At 37.6% G+C, this 17,182-nt stretch overlaps 4 protein-coding genes across 4 annotated transcripts; 3 read left to right on the forward strand and 1 right to left on the reverse strand.

Moving 5' to 3' along the window:
* Positions 1-300: 300 nt before the first annotated feature.
* Positions 301-1,664, forward strand: SS1G_06223 (hypothetical protein; the record flags this gene model as incomplete). Its single annotated transcript, XM_001593251.1, has 2 exons — positions 301-637; positions 790-1,664. 2 exons carry the CDS (start codon positions 301-303, stop codon positions 1,662-1,664), a joined length of 1,212 nt encoding a protein of 403 aa, XP_001593301.1.
* A 3,895-nt stretch (positions 1,665-5,559) lies between these two features.
* On the forward strand, positions 5,560-6,558 carry SS1G_06224 (hypothetical protein; the record flags this gene model as incomplete). The annotated part of the gene is made up of 3 exons (XM_001593252.1): positions 5,560-5,819; positions 5,917-6,213; positions 6,270-6,558. The coding sequence occupies 3 exons, from the start codon at positions 5,560-5,562 to the stop codon at positions 6,556-6,558; spliced, it is 846 nt and encodes a 281-aa protein (XP_001593302.1).
* Positions 6,559-8,014: 1,456 nt separating this feature from the next.
* Positions 8,015-10,656, reverse strand: SS1G_06225 (predicted protein; the record flags this gene model as incomplete). The annotated part of the gene is made up of 6 exons (XM_001593253.1): positions 8,015-8,573; positions 8,644-9,271; positions 9,336-9,495; positions 9,545-9,742; positions 9,796-10,025; positions 10,281-10,656. 6 exons carry the CDS (start codon positions 10,654-10,656, stop codon positions 8,015-8,017), a joined length of 2,151 nt encoding a protein of 716 aa, XP_001593303.1.
* Positions 10,657-13,342: 2,686 nt separating this feature from the next.
* Positions 13,343-13,812, forward strand: SS1G_06226 (predicted protein; the record flags this gene model as incomplete). Its single annotated transcript, XM_001593254.1, has 2 exons — positions 13,343-13,462; positions 13,762-13,812. The coding sequence occupies 2 exons, from the start codon at positions 13,343-13,345 to the stop codon at positions 13,810-13,812; spliced, it is 171 nt and encodes a 56-aa protein (XP_001593304.1).
* Positions 13,813-17,182: the final 3,370 nt, after the last annotated feature.

The raw sequence follows: 17,182 nt of genomic DNA on the forward strand, positions 1-17,182 counted from the left end.
CCCAGTCAATCTGCACAGGTTGTAGCAATCCTACAGTGCAGGGACAGTCTTCGGAGCATTACTCGCCGCGTTTATAGGTGATCATATCGACGAAGGATATCTCTCATCATCGCCGTCGGTATATTTTGTATTGGTGTAGCACAGCAGTACTGCTGCAATGCATATTCCGATGCTCATAGCTGGAAGGTATGTTGCATTGTTTCGAATATATTATAGAAAGATGACTGAAGATCATCTAGATTCTTTGCGGGCTTAGGTGTTGGAGTTATATCAGTTCTCGTTCCTTTATATCAATCAGAGATGTCGCCCAAATGGATTCGAGGAACTCTGGTATGCGCATATCAACTCGCCATCACTTGTGGAATTCTTCTCGCGGCTGTCGTCAACATATTTACGGAAAGTATTGATGGACCGAATGCTTTTCGAGTCCCTTTTTCAATACAATTCGTTTGGGCAGGCATCCTCTTCCTTGGCCTTGCTTTGTTACCAGAAACACCTCGATATCTCATTAAACGTGGTCAACATCAGGCTGCTGCATCGTCACTAAGTCGTCTTCGTCGCCTTGACATAACACACCCTGCCCTGGTAGAAGAATTGGCCGAGATTGAAGCAAATCATGAATATGAGTTGAGCTTAGGTTCGTCATCATATAAAGATATTTTCTTAGGATCGCCGCATCTTGGTCGTCGACTTCTAACAGGGTGTGTTCTCCAAATGCTTCAACAATTGACCGGATGTGTACGTATATTCCTCCTAATTGTAAATATAAATTGCTAATCATTTGAATAGAACTTTATCTTCTACTAGTGAGTATCATTATTGTTACTCTTTTGTTACATCTTTCACTTCCGTTAAAATATGCAGTGACTGATCTAGCTCTTTATAGTGGCACAACTTTCTTCAAGAATGTCGGAATTTCGTCACCTTACGTCATTCAACTTATCTCCAACATAGTAAACACCGTCTCAACTCTTCCCGGTATGATTTTAGTTGAATCATTAGGTCGACGTCGTCTCCTCATGGTAGGTTCAGCAGGAATGGCAATTTCTCATTTCTTGATTGCCGCTGTTGGTACTGCAGCACAAGAAGAGGCGAGAGCTGTGAACATAGTAATCATCATATTCGTCTGCTTCTTCATCTTTTTTTTCGCTTCATCCTGGGGACCAGTCGTTTGGGTCGTCACATCAGAAATCTTCCCATTAAAGGTTCGAGCAAAGTCAATGTCAATCTCCACGGCTTCGAATTGGCTCCTTAATTTCGCCATCGCTTATAGCGTTCCATATATGACAAGCAGCGGACCCGGTTATGCAAATCTTCAAGCAAAGATATTTTTCCTTTGGGCTTGCTTTTGTGTAATTGCCTTTATATTCGTTTGGGGAATGGTTTATGAAACGAGCAAGATCAGTCTTGAGCAGATTGATGAGTTATATGAACGAGTTGAGCATGCTTGGAATAGTAATAACTTTGAACCAAGTTGGAGTTTCCAAGAGATGAGGGATGAAGGTGCATCTGCAAGTGGAATTCAATTACAACTACAACTCGCTACTCAAGAAGAACCGAGAAGACGAACGGGTACAAGTGCAAGTGCAACGGGAAGTGAGGGTACTATGTCAGAGGAAGATAAAATCATTGCAGGATTAGGAGATGTTGATTTAAGTTATTAATGACTTTTTAAGGGCTATTCAAGGCTTTGGGTATTTTAAGTATAGTATTATATTATGTTTCAAGCGTCGGAGTTTATTGTTGTTTGGAGTTTTAGGGAATGGATGAAATGGAAGGATGGTAGGATGGTTCTCGTATGAATTGCGTATGGTGTAGGGTGGGAAATGAAATATGGTTGGCCTTTGGGGTTGGGGTTGGGAATTGTGATTGGCAATATTTTTTGGACGGATGGGTCTAACGTATCTACCGCAGGCGAACTTTGGGGAATCCATGTCAAGAATGGGGATGGAATCGGGGTTATACGATGGGGTTTTTATACCAATGCAATGAATGCAATGCAATGCAATGCGTATGAACATATATTGTCCAATAGCAATGTTGGGGCGGTATATATATATATGATATGATGTTTCTGATGGATGTTATTTGGTCGAGCTGATCTGATCTTTTTTATCTGAATGGATGGAATGGGATGGGATGGATTTGAGAATGAGAGGGATGGAGGTGGGGATGGGGATGGAGTGGCTTGGGTGATGGGTTTATGTGTGCGTATATTTGAAAATTTTATATGTATGTGATGTGGTATGATGTGATGTGATAGCTTCTTGTGGTTGTAGTGTGAATTGATGATTTATTTTTTTATGATGTTGATGGGTGTGGATTTGGGGATGTGTGTGAGTGTGAGTGTGAATTATGTTGTTTTCAGTGAGGATTAATAGATGGATTAATAAATAAATAAATAAATAAATTGTTAAAAGGAATGACCTTACACAGGGAATAGTGGGAAGCTGATAGGGCAGAACTGAGGCTATTGTCACGATTCACCATTAGGATTAGTGTCTTGGGATGAAAAGTAATCACGTGATAAGGAGCCCTAGGAGCCAGAAAGCTTCTAGAGGCTTTCTTTGTTGATCATTATATAATTAGAGTAGTTTTATAGTTTAGGAGTTTTATGCTCAATTTAGTTATCAATTAATTTACCCATATTCTACTTGATCTAGTAACGAATTCACTTCCAAATGAATACCAATAATAAAGCCTTAACCCACAACTACTAACCAAACGAAACCTTAGGCAGCCGCTGCCTCCAGTACAGTATCGTTACAGCTATATTTGGCCTTCGATGTAAATCACCCATAATCTTGGTTCTACGGAAGTGCGAAGCTCTCCTACAGAGAGCTTCTCAATCTAGTCCTAATAGGACTAGTGCCCTGTGCACGTGCTACGCAGGAACCATTCACTTTAATATAAATAAATAAATTTATAAATTTTTTATATTTATTTTATAAAGCTTTTTCTTTCTTGGTCTTTTATATATAATTTTTAATTTCTTATTATTATTTATATCACTGGAATTTATATCATTAAGATATATATATCAAATAAATATTTTTTATATTTTTTATTTATAATTGTTACGTCGGACTCCACAAGCCCATTACCACGTGATTCAATCACGTGATAGACCCTACATAATGTGCACGAAAAATAAAGGTTCAACATATTCTTAGGTCCAGGACTGTAACGATACTGTACTGGAGGCAGCGGCTGCCTAATGTTTCGTCTGATTGGTAGTTGTGGATTAAGGCTTTATCACTGGTATTTATTTGGAAGTGAATTCGTTACTAGATCAAGTAGAGTGTCGGGCTTGGTCCCCTAGTATTAGTTTTCACTTCCCCCATTCAAACATTAGAAGATTGAGGCTTTCAATCTCCCCAACCTGTATTAGCTACGGTCGAATAAGGCCAGCTACCCCCCATGTATTATTGTTAGAAGCCTACAAAGCTCCTAGCCGTCTTAGATAGTCATAGACTCAGTGTAGACGTTAATTTAATCAATCAATCAATCAAGTAGAATGTAGGTAAACTAATTAATAATTAAATTGAGTACAAAGCTCCTAAATTACAAAACTACTCTAACTATATAATGATCGATAAAGGGAGCCTTTAAAAGCTTTCTAGCTCCTCAGGGCTCCTGAAGCTCTAGGAGCTTTGAGGGCTCCTAAGGCTCCTTATCACATGATTACTTTTCATCCCAAGACACTAATCCTAATGGTGAATCGTGACAAGGACCTTTCGGGGTCCTGAAGGTCCATAGCATGAAGGTCTATATAGTCAGGACGAATTTCCTTTGTATAGAGCTTCGTGCTCAAGATCAATCATTTAGTATACTCTACTATTAGTTACGAATAGCATATCATTATTGTCATTACTTAAGTCCCTGCTTGACGCCTAGTTATAAATCACCTCGAGAGCCTAGAGCACTTCCACGTGATCTAGACGGCTAACCTCGTAACACTTTGATTTTGGATTTGGATTTGCATTTATAATCTAAATCTTAAGGATTCTTGGTTTTTGATATCTTGATTTTTTGATTTTTTGAATGAGGGGAGGGGAGTGAGGATTTTAGAGTAGATTTCGGGGAGATGCAGAGATAGAGACGGGGCGGGGAGAGGTGGTGCGAAAGTTCTGCAGTAGATTTTTAAAAGATATAAAGAGGTGTTGAGGAGGAGGTGTGATGGGAGGTATGGGGTGGGATGGTGTAGAATGGAATGAGGAGATGAATTTTGGATTGTAGGGGTTGGATTATATTATATTTGTAAAGGTATGAGTTCTAGGTGATAGTTAATACTAATATTACCAAATCATTAAACTTCTTGTTGACAAAGTATCGACGTGATCTTGATTACTTCGTCCGAAAAGCTGGGAGTCTGGACTAGCATATATAGTCAGTCAGAAGTTGCCATGGAAAGACTATCTATCAGTCCCACTGGGGATTTATAGATGATAAAATGGAGAATCTTCAACGAATTGAAAAGGTCAAGAATGTAATTCGTATCTAGTCTCAGAAGAATCTTTTTTACTCATATGAATGAGTATGGTTAACTATCCATGGTGGATTTGAGACTAAAATTAAACTTCTTGCAGTAATCAAGCTTGACTTCATTGCTTCTGCTTATCACCATCCTTGATAGAGATCTCTTCACCAGGTAGTATAAAGCAATCAGTAGATATTATCTGTGGAATGGAAATAGAGTAGTCACGATAGTATGAACATCATACCATTCACCCATCTACTCCTCAGATGAGAGATAAAGTAATCCAATGAAGCAATAGTATATAAATAAATGCTAACAGAAAATGTTGGATTTCAATTTATATTGCTAGCCTCATCTCATCGCGCATGCGGCAATGCTCAGAAGAGAGATTCAATAAATCGTAAATGTAAGATTTCCAGGCCGTGCATACAACACACTAACCAAAAGTACCGACTAGCTCCGGGTATTCAGTCCCTTATCCACTAGGAGTAGTAAAAACCAACCACTTAAATCTTCTCATCCCACAATCGACATCTAATTCACATTTGACTATTTCCTAATTCGATCTAGTTTTTATTTTCCACCCCCAAAAACTTCATCCCCGCAATTTCATTGGTTCCATCCTTAACTCTTCACATCAACTTGCAGGCTCGGCGCTTAAAAACTGCTCTTCTTATCACTTTCTCATTGGTAGTTTGTGTTTCTTCCCTCCCCTCCTTCACATCTTGTGCTCCATACATACGCATAATGTGCCTTTCCGTAATCCGTTATATTAATAAATCATGGGCGTCCGGTCCGTTCATAAGCTCGTCAAGAAAGATTTCTATCTGACGGTGCTTTCTTGAACTTTGAAGAGACGATTCTTGCTTTCTGATCTTGTCGATGTGAGATCATCACCGAAGAAATACTGTATATTCACATACGTTACTTGATCGCTGGCGATTGATTCATATAATTACGCAAACTCGGATCAAAGTACATCTATCTATCCAGCCTATTCATCAGTTTATAATATCACCGTCTTACGATAATCCTACACCTGATCCTCTTCTCCATCAACAATCTCTCATACCTTCAACATGGCATTCGCATGGCTCTCCTCACCAATTATGAAACGCAAATGGAAATATCCTAGAGTTATCATCTGGCTCAATGTAATCGAACTTGCCGGTACCATCGCAGCACTCGTCATGTTCGGTATCGCGGATCCGGATTTGTATCGGACGAATTTATGGCAAATTGGTTATGATAATGGGTTTAATAGTAGTCCGGCTGAGATTCTATATGCTTACGCGAATTATCGACCAATACCAAAGATTGCTTTTGTTTGGAGTCAGACGTAAGTTTAATTTCTTGGTCCTATGGGATGAGATGATATGCGATAGATGAGAGGAGTATGAGATGAATATAAAGCTAATTGAATAACCGTTTTATAGATTGCAAAATTTCAATGTCGGAATTTCCGTTCTTTCTATGTTCATACAACTTTGCAAAGTCGTCATGTTTATTATGCATGTTTGGTGGCCTCTTCTCTCGACCATTATCAATGGACTTCTTACTATCTGTTGGATTGTCAGTATATACGGACAAGCCGGACCAGATCATACTGATCCAAAACATCCAAGTAATGTAGCTTGGTATATTGCAAAGAGTTGTTCATATGCCCGACCATCTGGGAATGAGCATTATTGTCACTTGGCTAAAGGAACTTTTGCCGTTACAGTTTTTATGATGTACGTCATCCATCTGTATTCTCATTCCACACGTTCAAAATTTAACAAATTATTAGGATCATCTACTTAGCCAACACAATCCTCGGTATTGATTCTCTAATCCCTTCACGCTTGGAACGATCAATCAATGCCCTCGATCTAGAAGATAACCTTGTCTCGACAAACAAAGCTGGAAAGAGAGTAAAGACGACGGATTCTCCAGAACCGGAAACACCTTGGGAAATGCAAGATATGTCACAAAGTGCAGATCTCTTGAAACAACCTTTTACCCCGAGAACAATGGCTTTTAAATCTTTGGATAGACAATTACCATTAAGGGCTACCTCGGCTCCGAGATATGCATAAATTTTCTGTTCATTATGGGTTCGGGGTGAGAGTTGAAGATGTCGTCAGGTGTTTTATGATATGTCGTGAAAAATTGGCTCTACTGAAGGATTTTTGGATGATTATCATTATCAATATCAATGAGGCAGACGAGACTATATTTTTAGGATGATTTTCTTTCTTTTTAAATGAATCAGGATGGTTAAGGAATGGATTTATGGAAAGGGGAATGAAAATATTAGCAGGAATGACTGCGGAGTAGTACTCATCAGTACTCACTCATCATTTATTAGGATACCAAGGGAATGAATGAATGAAAAGGTTTTTGTAAGGATAATGTAAGATCTTAGTTTTATTTTAATTCTGTTTATGAAATAAAATGAAATGATGGGTTCGGGGGATTTTTATTGTGTTTATATTTTCGGTATTATGTACAGGTGCTAGGTAGTAGGGAGTGGTAGTTCCCTATAAATTTTATAATTGGGATGTCTAAATTTCTATCTTTATGATTTTTGCTTTTGTGTGAGTTCGGGAAGAAATTGTTATCGTGTAGGTAAGTGGAGTTTGAGATGGTGAAGTTGTTTGTGAGAATGATTATGAAGTTGTGAGATTTTGGTGGGAATTTGATATAGGATAGATAGATAAAAGGAATATAATTTTAATATTTCGAGTCTACTTCACAAGTTCAGTTCACCAGTTTCAACAACTTGATACCATATCAGCAAGTTCAAACTAATTCATTTATTCATCCATTCATTATAATTATAGATATATGCTGTAATTATAGAAAATCATTCATCCCTAAATTAAAATCAAAAATCCAATTCGAGATGTAATTAAATATCTAGTTATCTAAATACTATCTGGGTATGGGTAGAATGAGTAAAGTAACGTTAATTAATGATTTGATTTTGAGATTTTGAGCCGTATTAGGCTGGAATTTTTAGACGTATGTGTATGTATGTATGTATGTATGCTGGGAAGATTATGTGTTTGTTGGGTTTGAGGAGGTGTGGTTGAGTAAAGAATGAATAGATGGTTGGGGAGTTGGAGAGTTGGAAGGTTGGAGAATTGGAGAATTGGAAGGTCTTAGATGTTCTCGTGAGTAGGAGATAGTTGTGATGAGGTTGGCTTGAAATATATCAACTGGTTGCTTAACCAAATAAATAGATGGAATGTTTGTGCAAGGAGGCAGGTGTTGGTTGAGTTGCGAAGTGTGAAATGCGAAATTTGTCGATGTCTTTCTGTGGATATTCTCCATGGGCTGTTCTTGGAGCTGAGAACTGTTTTGTCTACCCAGAGAACAGCTGCTGAAAGTCTGAAAAAGTGACAAAGTCTGGTACTTTTCAGTATCTATGTAGTTTCGTATCCGAAAAATTGTAAGTCTTACTATCCAGAAGACCAAGAAGACCAGGTAGAAATAGTGAAGATCAAACAATGTAAACACCAACCGACCAACCATATCAAACCAGCAAATCTACCGACCTCTAGAGGTAGCAGGTTGACCATGAGCATTAATTCGATCTTCCCTGAAACAATCCCATTCCTTGTCTATTCTTCCACTCTCATAACCTTCTTTATCCTGCACAGTGGCAGCTCTAATACCATAGGCACCTCTCCTACCCAGTGCCTGATGATTAATAGGTCTTTGTACCTCATCTGTTTCATGAAAGATTTGGATACTCTCATCATGGCGTCTTTTCTTATCCAGGAGTCTTGCCAGTTGTCTGACATGAGAACCTTGACGTTCACACTTGAAGACACGGAGAAATTTGAGAAGATTGTTAGTGTTCCAATCTCCGATGATTTGGGAATTGGGTACGGTGAGTGAACGATCCCAACACCATGCTTTAATAATGGTGCGTTTTTCTTTTTTGTAGTGGTCGTCCTCCATTTTTAAATAGTCGAACAATTTGCATGCTTGACACGTGGGATTGTCTTGACTGTTTAATTTAAAGTTGCGAATCATCTGGTAAGAAAACCAAATTCCAGGAAGTAGTTGTTCACAACTGGGACATCTAAAGCCTTCTACCATCCTAAAGAAATGGTGTTAGTATGATCGTATATGGGGGGAAAGGTATTGAGAAAAGAGAAGTGATGACATACCATTGCGAACCCTCTGGTTTGTTGGCGACTTTACCAGGTACAGATTTTCGAAATTTCTCAACATCTCCATGAAATTCTCTGTATGCAACATGAACAATAATTTGATCAATCCTAGCATCTGGATCCATGAGAACTTCCAAAGTTTTTTCCACAGCCAAACAAGGTGATTTGTCCAACCATTGTCTAAGCATGGTATGTTTAGATTCGAAATCAATACCCTGAATTCTCGCCTGATGAAGAAGACCATGAACTTCTTGCCAAATAGCGATTCGAATATCAGCAACTACCATACCAGGATCATCCCAAGTAACACCATATGAGTATTGTTCTCCTAATCTTTGTTCACCTTTCTTCTCCCCAGCATGATGTGTTGAGTAGGGACCGACATGATATGCAGGATAAAAGTCTAAAGAGACTTGATGTTCGCAACCTCGAAGACGATCACGTTGAATAATGTTGAGAAGCTCTTGACCATCTCCAAGGTGAATCAATTCACAATTGTGGACCCCGAGAACACTGAGTTTGCGCATTTCAGGGATAATTAATGCGAGGATATGAGTACTGAGGAAAGGAACATGATGAAATTGGATATTCTGTAAGAATTCGCTGAAGTTATGCATGGCAATGCCTGATGGAAGGTAAATTAATTAGTGATCCGATTGGACAGAGGGGTGAAGAAGAATAAGACTTACACATCTTGTTCAAGTTTTTGACTTGGTTAATGTACTTAATAGGCTTCCCATCTCTGGTAGGGGTGACAATTACGACTGACGCAGCAGCCGCCTCAAAGTTATTTTCCTCTCTTGGTATTTCACAATTTTCGAAATTGCCCCCAGTGATATCCCAAGTACCCTAGAAAGATCAATGGTCATGTAATATTTAGTTGATTAGAAGGACTCACAGTGACACCCATTAAGACATCCCAAGATCTCTGACTAGTTCGACATAAAGCAGAAGCAGTGCTATGGTTTTGCCAGATCAATTTGAGGAGTATATCATTGAGACCCTCCATTTGAAGTAATCTGATCAATGCGCTTTGATTTTGATCATTTTTTGGTTGCTTGAAGATGTTGTTCTTATAGTTAAAAACAAATAATCCCTAGATTAAGCAGTTAGATGAGATTTCTTCGTGTATTAGATGAAAGATATTACCAGTGAAGCCAACTTGTTGAATCTATCCTTTTCACCTATGAATGGCCAGTTGACCAGGGTGGGAAACTTTTCTTTTGGCTCCGTGGAAATCTCTGCCGTCGTATCTGCCCAAGGATTCGGCTCCTTAGGATCTTTCTCTATCACTACCTCAGGTTCGACAACCCAACCAAGGTTTCCAACAACATCATTATGACTTTTTTGTTTGAAGGATGCTGGAGATGTAGCAGTGGCTAACACTTTAGTCCATGGGCGTGAGCAAAATAGTGGAGTGAGCACAGCTATTGCACTTTTTTCGGTGCACCATGGAAGACTTGGTTGGAGCGAAGAGTCACCTGCCCATATGGGAAGAGAAGACCATTTTGCGTTCTCAGGTATAACAATCCAAGATCCAAGATCCAGTTCAGAGGTATCTTGTTTGATACTGCTATCTCTGGAAGGAAGAGGTGGATTTTCCCAAGAGGATCCATTGGCAGGTACAGACCTACTGGTATGATACTTTAAAATAAATGGCTTGAAACTGGGAACCAAAGCCGAACTGGAGACAATTTTAGTCGGATCTGTGCGAATACTAACAGGATTTGCAGAACTACCACTAGTATCTGTAGTATCACTGGCAGTCTTTGAGGAGCTACCACCAGTTTCTGATTTTTGAAGTGGCTGAGCATCTGTGGTGACAGTAGGTAAGGAAGGCCAAACCCATGAACTTATCCCATCTGGAGCTGCAGGAACAAACAGCTTCGCTGGTTGTTTCCAGATTGATCCTTTCTTTGAGCCAGATACACCACGTGCGACCTGTAATTTTCCGCCATTATCTTGAGCCTGATTGGCCTTGTTGGTCTTGGATTTGACTTTCTTCCCCATGATTAATGATATCTTGAAATGCTATCGAATGTTAGAATAAAATGGACTTGACTAGGTAACAGTGGCCAGAGAGTAAAATAAGTGGGAGTTATAATAAATGATGAATCTCCTGAAAATGACAGCGTAAATGAGGAAGAGTAAGTGAACATGAAGAAGTGGGATCAAGCTGAAGGACAAGCAAACTTTTGTGATGACTTACAAGTGTTCTAGTTTAATTATATGCAATGCATAGAACTTAAGACTTGATAAATAGAAGATACTTGAATATTATGTAAGTATAGCGGGAGAAGTCAAAGCCATGCACATAAATGCTATGGGCTTTGTTGAACACAGCCTATGAAGGTTATTAGCATTAAGCTTTGACTTTTGAAAGTTGACTTGAAGATATAGTGTGAGATATTGATGATGGATTCGGAAATGGTCTAAGAAAAGAGTATGCTCCAGATCAGGGCCTTGGAAGAAATGGTAGTGCCTGAGGAGGAGGATAACAGAACGAGGCAATCAGGAGAAGGTGTATCTCGAGAACACTTACAATTTGTATGTAGTTTGTAGTAAAGTTCTTCTCCAGAAGCAAAAGTGTCCCAAGTAAAGAGGCCGGGTTAAATTAATGTGACTCAAAGAAGGTAGAGTCAAGTTCTAGGCTTGTGAGAAAGGAAGAAATCTAGGAAGCTAATAGAAATTTCTTAAATGAAAAGTGAAGCGCGTATTGATAGGATTTATTTCAAGGAAATGTCAAAGAAAATAGCTAGCAAATGCAAGAGAGCGCAGAAGTAATAGCCAACCAAGTCTTTAAATATCAAGGAGTTGTGAAGTTGAAAACGGATGAAAGTTCGAAGGCAGATATTGAAAGATTGAGGTGGGAGATGCGGGTTAAAGAGGAGGAATATATGGAGAGCTAACAAGATGGAGAGTTGAAGAGTTAAAGACTTGGATATATAGAGAAGGAGGGACTGTCGGATATCAGATCAGATAACCAGATAATTGGGCCCCCTTAGTGATTCAAGGAGGGGAAATAAGGCCATAGACCAGTAGGAAATAAAGGGCGGGGTTGAAATTGAGATATTATTGGGTTTCTTGAGACCAGAAAGAGCATCAGATTGAATTGATTGATTCTCTAGCTAAGCAGTTAAGCTGCGAGTATATATTCAAAAAATGAAGGAATAAGGTTAGGTATTCAGCCTTCGGAATTAAAAGTGCTATGAAATCAAAATATTGAAAGCAAACAAACAGTATACCAAAAAGGAAAGAATGAATTAAAAGTTGAGTTTTGTTTGCTCCTTATATGCATCATGCAATATATATGCATATGCTGCCAAGATCCCAGGAGGTCAACAGATATTAACAGTGAATGTTATTGAGCGTGAAACTTTCTTCTTCGAACACTCGATGAATAATACCTATATCAGGAAAGTCCGAACATCTAAATTGCAGGAATGAAGTAGAAACAGACGGAGATGATATTCAGAATTATTCATTATAGGATGATTCACTGATGATATCGATGTTGAGCAAGAAGAATTTGATAAAATCTCCTCAAAGTATTCATTCAATATAGAACAATAAAGCAGTAGAAAGATGGTATTAGATATCTTTACTATTTTGATGGCAGTCATTCAAAATATACAGCCCAAGAGCAGACGCAACAATTCAGCAATTAGAAGAAATATATATTCTCATTTCAGCTATCCAACACCTTAAAAGAATCACTTTATGATTTTTAATTATCATTGTTGATCTGTTCCTGTCAATTTATAAAAGATGTGACCAAAAGGGTGTTTATAGACCAGCAATTGTATTTAACTTAGAATCTACAGGTGAAGAGCACCTGTAGATGGGGATAGCTACTCTATATATACACAAATGAATGGCCTAGCCGCAATGGCTAGGCAAAAAGAAGTCATATTTATCCCTTCAATGATCTTACTTTACCAATAACCATTGATACCTAGTACTTGTCCGGATCTGATCCTCAGGTCACCTAAATCGTGTACTAATCCCGAGTAATCGTATCATGTGTGGACATGGTTAATGTACCTGAGGTTTCTTATATAATAAGGGTGGGAGGAAAGCAGGGGTTTCCGTCACAAAAGATTACATTCAAATATATAAACTTTTTCGTCTATAATAGAGTAAAGACTTAGATAAAAGTGTAAAACTAAATATAATCATTCTTTTAAGCAATAATTATATAAATCAATATTAACTTTTTGAATAAAATTATAATTTTAATTCTAGAATAAATTAAAATAGAAAAATATTATTTATATAATATACAAATTTTAAAGAATAATAAATTATTAATTAATAAATTCTAAAAACAACCTCATTAATATTAATTAATAATTTTATTTAAAATAATATTGATTAAATTAATAAAATATTATCTTATTTAAATTCCTTGAAATGGTTATTATATTAGATTTTATAAATATATATTAATTATTAATCTAGAACTATCTCATGAATATCAAGTAATCTTACTTGTAAAAGGCAAGTACTACTTGTATAGATTTTGGGAAGTATAATGGATTTAGAGAGAGAATATAGAGAATAGAAGGGATAGAGGGGATGAAAAGAACAGCAAGAGCAAGAGCAGTAAGAATAACAAGAAGTAAAAGATCAATAATGACAACATAATCAACATCAACATCAAAACAAAAACAAAACCCAACACCGAACACTCAAAATGCAAACCACGAAAACCCCTCTTTCAATCATAATCATAAACCTCTGCCTTACTTCCAACACAAGCGTGAATAATCACATGTCTACCTATCCACTCCTCACTTCTTCCCCTCAATACTTCGTAAGTAAAACTTCGAAGCGAAGGATGCGCGGTGCATTATACAACACTGTGTTGTAGGATTAATAGTATAAAATTCGAGTTATGTTGAAATATAATTATTCCTCTTTTATATTTGGAATATAATCTTATATATACTTAGTACGGAGCATCTTCTTTTTGGTAGTGATGACCCCTCCTCTTTCCTTCTTTTCTTTTTCATATAATCTTACATTTTCTAAAAGAAAATTGATGATTAGGTATTAGATATTAGATCTTCTTTATTAATACTAATACTAATACTAATTAGACAGATGTACTAGGTACTAGATAAAACTGTATCCGGTGTAGCTGTAGGTATGGGTGTAGTGTAGAAATGTGCAATTGGTTGTAGAGTAGTAGGAGGAGTTTCTCTGTATTTTTTTTTTATTTTTTTTTGGAAGGGGAGCAGAGAGAATGAAGGTGGGAGGGAGGTGGAAGCAAGGCGGAAGGTGGAGGGATGGGATGGGTAGATAATGTAGGTTAGAGAGATAAGGTTCTGGCTGGATTTAGGATGGGTTGTTGTTTATTAGATATCTAGTATTAGATAGGATGGATGGATGGGTGGATGGATCGTGTGACTTGTGAGGATATGAGGATGTGATATAGTTTGGTGATGTATAGTGATAATACAATAGCATACTAGGGAGATAGTTTGGAAAGTTGTAGAATTTTAAAAGAGGGCTGATTACCTAGGTGTTGTTTGTTGGTGGGTTTTCTGGATATGGATATGGATAACGGTTGTACGTAGAGGTACCTAGGTAAGGTTATAAATAAATATCTGCTTCGTCATCATTACCGTGAATATATCCTCAAAATATTTGTAAGTATCCTCAATCGAACAAAAAGAAAAGAAGTTATCATCAGACTCAGCGTGATAACCCCCCAAGATAAAAATCTAGTAGATACAATATATAAAAACATCCTCACTCAAAAACCTAGTACCATTAATACCCCCTCCCTCCCTTCCACCAATATTCCTCTCCCTACGGAATAATCAAATGATCATCAGACAATACATTCGTACCACACATGTCGGTAGGTAAAGAAAGCAGAAACCTAGTAAGACTTACATATATATCCCCATATAAAAAACTGGGGATTAGTGAAACATTTAGAACAGTCTTGGAAGGACCAATAGTATCTTTTAGTGGGATTGAGATTGGGATTGGGATTGGGATGGAACGAATAGAATGAATGGATGGATGGATGTAGGGAAATTGGGATGAGTGAGGCTCGTGTTGGGGGTGAGAGAAGGGGGGATTTTCTTTAGGAAAATGTCTGAGTGTTTGGATTTCTAGAAGATGGGAATGGTTTTGGAAGGGAGAAATGGATGGAGAGGATTTGAATGAATGGATGATTGATTGATCAAAGATAGTAAACTAGATACCTACTTACTCCGTACAGAGTAGAGTATACATTTTTGATCTGCATGAAATCGTATGGTGTAATTGAATGGTGATAATGATGATGATGTTACCATGCATGTACCCTAGTAAAATCAACATATCCCCACCCCCCTTTTACAATTGGTTGGGTTGGGTTGACTGAGCTTCCTGGACCAGAACTAATGGATGAACAAACAAAGACAATAATGAGTGTGTGTACTCTGTAAATCGTAAATCCACCTCGAATGAATGCAAATCTTCGAACTTTCTACCTATTATAATCTACCTATATCTAAGATTCTCTCAAAAAGGAGAAAGCCATCTATCCATCCATCTATCTATCCATTTATGCTATAAGCAAAAACAAAAAAAGTGTTGAACATACCTACCTACATACATACAATATTTCCCAATTAAAATTAAACATCAAATAAGTACCTATCCCGAGTAGAATTCTGAAAATCATTAATTACAGCGTACATAGAAAATATTGACACAGACAGACCAAGCTTAAATAAATGTATGTCAAAGCTTTTTCTTTCTTATCTGGGTTTTTCTAATCAGGGATAAATGATGTTGATTGATTGATTGATTGATACATAGGTACATAGATAGGTACATATATACATGTGGTTATTTGAGAGAAAATGCTCGGATGGCTTTTGTAGATTGTGAATTCTTCTTCTTCTTCTTCTTCTTCTTCTTGTCATGAGTGGAATAGGGTTTTTGTGTATTAGGTAGGTACCTATATATAGTAGGAATGTATACGTATGTATGTATGAATAAATAAAGAAATAGTACTTTATTAGTACAAGTTACATATGTTTGTATGTGTGTATGACGAATATCATGCCATAGAAATACAACAAGTAAGCTTTGGCAGCATGCAGCTACCACCATATCTATGTATGTAAAAGTTCTAAAGTTCTGAGTTCTGATAATTAGGTATACAGTGTACAGAAACATACGAAAAAAGGGGGGAGAAAGAAGTCAAGAAAAAGCACTAGAGTGGATATGAAGGCCATTGCGCAGTCCAAATTGTACCAGGGGGGTAATTTGGGACGAATAGGGAGAATGCGCTTTGTTAATTTTGTGCTCTAAGCTCGTGGTGTTCTGACCATGTGAACAATTGTATACAAATGTGTTATGCATGTCTGGCATTTTTAAGTTCTGGCTAGTGTTGATGTATTATTGATGTATTGTACAGAAGTACGTACAGATAGGCGTGCGAAGATAAATTTATTCTTAGGATGTAGTTTCATTATTCATGTTGCATATTTTAGTTTACTTTTGTCCTGCATGTTGTGCTGCATGCTTATGATTGATAGATTGGATTGGACGACTGGATTTGAATTTGAATGCCACGAGAGCCACACATCCATCACTATGTCGGCATTCAAAGTAAGACTAAAGATCGCCCTACCTATTGATCATGCGAGCATAAATCCTAGGTACCCCGTGAGAAAATATGCTCCGATTTTGTGTCTGTCGATACGGGTTGCCTTAATTGGGTAGAAGATTGTGGGATTTCGATCGATCGAGTGATGGATGGTGTATGAATGATTCGTTATGGCGTGTTTACGATACACAGGTACTTGTTTGATGTTTGGATGTTTAGAATGTGTAGTGTGGTAGGTATTGGGTAGATGATGAAGCGAAAGAAGGAAGTTTATATTCTTGATACGCTGTAAGATAAGGAAGGTGTAACATATCGGAAATGGGCTTTCCTAGTAATATGTAAGTCTGCTGGGTGTTGGGATATTATGTTGCCCACATTAAGATTGTTGATGAAACTCTTTATGCGCCAGCATAATCTATACACTACAACTACACCACACCACATCAAAAAACATACGTACATACATAATCTATCTACCTGCCTACCTTGGGATGAATGGATGGGATGGTGTAGTGATATGAGGAGATGATGGGTAAGCGTGTCGTTATGTTTAAAGGATAACATATTTTTCCAAATTGAAGACTGAAGATTCACCCTATTTGAGAATCCGAATCCGAATCAGAACCGAGCATCGAGATGAAGATTTAGAAATATGGAACATTGATAGAAGACATTCAAGAACCAGGAGAAGGGGGATTAATATAAAAAATACAATATATCTCTGGGTGGCAATCGGAAAGTTAATCATAAACATGAACATATCCATGAAACTATCCATGAAAAGATATTGATTCCCATTCAAGTCCTCAATCAATTTCATATGAAGAAGAGATAAAAATGAAATCCACATGAAAGAGTTGGGACCCATTTTATATGATCCGGGTTTTATCCATAGGGAGGGAATCGAAATAAGAGATG

This window comes from Sclerotinia sclerotiorum, genomic scaffold, assembly GCF_000146945.2.
Source record: "Sclerotinia sclerotiorum 1980 UF-70 scaffold_7 genomic scaffold, whole genome shotgun sequence".
Taxonomy (NCBI): domain Eukaryota; kingdom Fungi; phylum Ascomycota; class Leotiomycetes; order Helotiales; family Sclerotiniaceae; genus Sclerotinia; species Sclerotinia sclerotiorum.